The 5,000-nt window shown below is 38.5% G+C and overlaps 1 protein-coding gene across 1 annotated transcript in view; it reads left to right on the top strand.

Moving 5' to 3' along the window:
- Nucleotides 1-4,809, top strand: part of Rad17 (Rad17 checkpoint clamp loader component) — a 5,129-nt gene extending 320 nt beyond the window's left edge. Inside the window, exons 3-11 of the mRNA XM_086531653.1 lie at nucleotides 125-321; nucleotides 914-1,058; nucleotides 1,603-1,789; nucleotides 2,231-2,350; nucleotides 2,664-2,839; nucleotides 3,170-3,376; nucleotides 3,588-3,814; nucleotides 4,176-4,423; nucleotides 4,731-4,809. Coding sequence (XP_086387779.1) covers nucleotides 125-321; nucleotides 914-1,058; nucleotides 1,603-1,789; nucleotides 2,231-2,350; nucleotides 2,664-2,839; nucleotides 3,170-3,376; nucleotides 3,588-3,814; nucleotides 4,176-4,423; nucleotides 4,731-4,809 — 1,586 coding nt within the window. The remainder of the gene's footprint in view (nucleotides 1-124; nucleotides 322-913; nucleotides 1,059-1,602; nucleotides 1,790-2,230; nucleotides 2,351-2,663; nucleotides 2,840-3,169; nucleotides 3,377-3,587; nucleotides 3,815-4,175; nucleotides 4,424-4,730) is intronic.
- Nucleotides 4,810-5,000: the final 191 nt, after the last annotated feature.

Raw genomic sequence — 5,000 nt, 5'->3', positions numbered from 1 at the left:
ATTACCCATTAGTTATTATTGTATTCAGTGAGAAACAGCATTTATACATCAACCACAATTACCCATTAGTTATTATTGTATTCGGATTTAACAGAATTTTTATTCAACCACATTCTACAATAAGTTAGTTATTATTGTATTCAGGAAGGAACAGCATTTATACATCAACCAAAATTACCCATCAGTTATTATCGCATTCAGGGAGGAACAGCACTCTGGGTTGAACTGTACGCGCCTACAACTCGCGATGATTTGGCCGTCCATAAGAAGAAAGTCCAAGAGGTGGAGAACTGGCTGGTCGAGAGCATGGCTGGTATGAAGGTGAGGATTTAATACGTTGTGTAAGTTGTTTTCATGTTTACATTGTTTACAGTTTGATTTTTTCTTTCAGGAGATACACAAGAGTCATCAGTATAGTTATATAAGTTGCATAACGTTAGCCATTTTTTGTACCCTCTGTTAATGCATTTTTTTTTTTTAGGATTGATGTTTTTGAGTAAACTGCACATTCTTTATAAATAAGATTTCTCATTTTGTCAGTACTTATATTTTTGATGTTAGGCAGTTATTTTCTGTTTTAAAATTTTGTATTTGGAAGTTTCATATACTGTCTATTCTATCATGATCTTTTTCAGTGTATATATTAGTATTAGATATATTTGGATAGAGTAAAAAGGTTGATTTTGTCTTCTTACAGTGAACACACCTTTAATCTTTGGTATTTTTGCATTTAAAGAAAGTAAAACTAGAATTGGAAATAAGCTTGAAAATAGCTTTAATTCCCAGTTAGTTAAAGAAATATAAAAAATCAAGTGACTTGTTATTAAGAAGGGATAGAACTAACTTGAGTCTAGTTTTTATCCCATGCGTTATCAGGGAGTAGAAACGGTGCTATAATTGCTCATCCCCACAGGGCCGTAGATTCCTTCTCTTGACCGGTCCAGCTGGCTGCGGAAAAACAGCTACAATAAAAATACTAGCAAGAGAGGCTGGACTTGCCGTACAGGAATGGATCAACCCAACATCAACCAGTTACAAGTCTACTTTCATGGATCAAGGTCTGTGTATTTTTGTGAATATTGATTTGAAAACATGATCTGTAGGTAGGATGAAATATATATGTGTGAAATATATACGCTTTATAAGCTGATAACCTGGATATTTCCTGAGGATAATACATCTTTCATGGAAAGTATATGAGAAAACATATTCTATATAGATATCTTAAAGTTACATTGGAACAGATGTTTGGACATATGTTGTTTCCCATGTACACAAAGAGATATAAATGTACTTAGTCAGACACACACAAATACAAAAATAAACAAAAATATTCATATTCACATGTGATTTGGTTTTAAACTTATTAATAAAACCTGCCATTGTCTTGAAAATTGTGGTGGTTAGTCTGTGGCATACTATATGCACCCTGTGAATGGAGGCATCTTATTTTACTTTGTTGAATATACTTCTTGTGACTTATTCTTACAAGATCATGTGATCGGCAAACACTTCACTCTGGCTTTGGTAACTGAATCTACCCTTATCGTACTTATTGAAATTTACATGACATTACGTAAGCTCTATGCTACATCATTTCAGAAAATACGTGGATCCCAGGGGACACTGTCGTAGCTGGAAGTCAGACGTCTCAATTTAGAGATTTCCTCATTCGAACCAGCAAATACAGAAGCGTCTGCGGGACGGGGAAGGCGGGAAATGTTATCCTGATCGAAGACTTTCCGAATGCCTTTCTCAGAGACCCTTCGGAATTTCACGGCATGCTGAGGTTAGCTTGGTTTTTGTGTTTCCTTGCGCTGAGTGAATGTATTGTCGATTTAGCCTCTGTGTGGTTTTAACCCATTGACAGCGGATAGTATGATTTACTGCTAAGGCAGAGTTGGTCATATATGCGGATGGCACCATGCCAAACAACATAAACCCGCCACACTACTGTATATATATTTCATTAAAACCACGACCAGTGGGTTAAGTTAGATTTAAGTTAGGAAGGTTTACAGACTTATTCATACATATGCAAGAGGAGTAATGCCTTAAGTATGAAAGGAGCTTTTTATTGAAGAAGCTGTATTAAATGTGACCAGTTGGTACAACAGAGAATCATATTTTAGTGCTATGTAAATACAAAATTGAATGAATGATATATTAACCATGTTTTAAGATAATTTATCTCTTATCCTCCATCTTATAGCATTCCTATCAATTACAGACAGTATAAAGGAAGCAGTCCCGTTGTATTCATTATGACCGATTCCACTCACCAGCAAAGCAGTGCAAAGCATATCTTCCCTTTGACTCTCCAACAGGACCTCGCCATTATAAACATTCAGTATGTATTTTGTGTAGGTCTTTCTAGCTGTTCTTTCTCTTTGATGTTTTCATGCAGTGGAATTTTTTTTTTTTTTTTTTTTTTTTTTTTTTTTTTTTTTTTTTTTTTTTGTGTGTGTGTGTGTGTGTGTGTGTGTGTGTGTGTGTGTGTGTGTGTGTGTGTGTGTGTGTGTGTGTGTGTGTGTGTGTGTGTGTGAGAGAGAGTCTGTGTGTGTTTGTATTTGTGTTTCTGTGTGTGAGTCTGTGTCTGTGTTAGTGTCAGTGTTAAAAATATATATATATTTCGTACATAATTATTTTACAAACCATTTCAGATTCAACCCCATTGCAAGTAGTTTGCTGTTGAAAGCCCTAAGTCGTATCGCAAGTATGGAGAGTGTATGCTCAGGACAGGCCATTCCTCCTAAAGAAGCACTCCAGACCTTGGCCGACGCGTCAGGAGGGGACGTGAGAAGCGCAGTTAATGCCCTTCAGTTTGCAGCAAGGAAAGGTACCGTGGGTTTCTTATTTTGTGTACTTGGTGGCTCGAAAGATAAATCTGAGATCTTTGGAAGATATGTATTTGTGTGTGTCTTTGTGTGTGTGTTCAGAGATTCAGAGATTTCAGATATCCACTTATTTATTAATTTTTTTTTTTTTTTGTGTGTGTGTGTGTGTGTCTATCTGTGTGGGTGTAAAGCAATCATTCCTTTTGTTTCTTTTTGAGTAGCAACCCAAAATTAAATAGGGGGTAAAACATCACTCAATCTGGGTGACCTAATTTTGGATCATGACCCATATCTGAAGAAAAATCCTGGTCTGTAATATTATATGTTTCCAGATGTTTACCACATTCAAGACTTATTTTCCGGAGGATCTGAAAAAGGAAAATCAAAAGCTTCGGTCAAGGCTCTAAAAAAGGCAAAGGGGGCTAAAGCTTCGTCGTCAAAAACAGGCAGTGGCGATGCCGAAAATCTCATCGCCGTCGGAGGGAAAGACGCCTCGCTTTTCCTCTTCAGAGCCTTAGGAAAAGTTCTTTACTGCAAACGTAAGTGATAGTGTATTGTGAGCCGGGCATTCTATTTTATTTTCTTTGAGACCTATAATGAAAGATAGTGTATTGTGATCTGAGTGTTCTATTTTATTTCCTTTGAGACCTGTAATGAAATTATCAAGAAGGATTCTAAAGATTAATTGGACTTCTTTGATGTGCTCAGATGCAAAATAGACAATTTCAAAGTTGCTAAATAACTTCTCAGGTAACCAGGACGGTGCCATCGACCCTCTACCCAAGCACCTGAAGTCAGAGGAACGACTACCGTTGCAAGAGAACCCAGAGAGCATCTATGATAAGACGTCAATGGGGGCTACAAGCTTTAGTCTTTTCCTGCACCAGAATTGCTTGGCCTTCTATTCCAGCATAGATAACTTAGGGAAAGCAATGCAACATCTAACAGACTCGGATGTTCTGTCTGCTGAATGGACAGTGAGTGACTCTTTACCATATGGTCTTGGCAAAAAGTAGAGGTAAAAATTTTGAAACGTGATGTGCAGGCAGGATGAAATAGATAAGTGTGTGAAATATATACGCTTTATAAGCTGATAACCTGGATATTTCCTGAGGATGATACATCTTTCGTGAAAAGTATATGAGGAAACTTATTCTATATAGATATCTTAAAGTTACATTGGAACAGATGTATGGACATATGTTGTTTCCCATGTACACACCTTTGTGCATTATCATGACAAATTACAGAACCATAGCTGATACACATGGGGCTTCACCTTAGTAATCCTATACAGTGTTTTTCTTTGGTAATTCCCACTTATTTTCTCCATTATAGGGTAAAGACATTCTCGAAGATTATGCTGCGTCTGTTACTGTACGAGGTTTGATGCATGCTAACAATGCAGAGCACACCAGCAGTAGATGGAGGCCGCTCACGAGACCAATGTGGTACAACGTCGCGAAGAAAAGTCAGGAACACATAGCAGCTTTAAGAGCCGAACATCGAATGGCATCGTTCACTTCCGAGGAACTTACAACTGTTGTCGTTCCGTTACAAGCAAAGATTTTTGCGGTGGTTAAAAGGTGGGTGGGGGGGGGGGGGGGTGGGGGGGGTGGGGGGGGGGGGGACAAAGATAGCCGAACAGGGGGGGGGGGGGGGGGGGGGGGGGGGGAAACAAAAAGACAAGATATATGAAAAAAAACACGACAACTAGACAAGGTTAGTGAGGAAAGAAGAGAGAAGGCTGTGAAAATTTCATGGGAATTGTCTTTTTGCTATGTGCTGTTAACTACACAACCATTTTAAAGATTAACATGGAAATTATAGTGTAATAAGGTAATGAAATTATTTATATTGTGAATATGTGTTAGATTTTTGGGCATGCATCAGCACGAAGTCCATCTTACACAGTCAAAGATCATTCCACATGAAAGAAGAGACTACATGTGGTAAGTCTATTGAGACCTAGTTTACATTTAACCCATGGCTGACGGGGCTGCTTTGGCTCCAAATGGTCGAACGCTGTGGCCAGGCGCTATGTGCCCGACCACCCAGCTCGCCAGCCACGAGGATAACTGTGACAAAATATCTTGTCCCCAGTGGCTGATCCTGCCACCACTTGACATGATGGCTTGTCACCCGGCGTTAACGGGTTAAGAG

Source organism: Penaeus japonicus, unplaced genomic scaffold, assembly GCF_977035675.1.
Source record: "Penaeus japonicus unplaced genomic scaffold, GWHDUDI00000001_assembly GWHDUDI00000036, whole genome shotgun sequence".
Lineage (NCBI taxonomy): Eukaryota > Metazoa > Arthropoda > Malacostraca > Decapoda > Penaeidae > Penaeus > Penaeus japonicus.
Note: the sequence above shows the minus strand (reverse complement) of the source record. Positions and strands in the feature narration are given on the sequence as shown.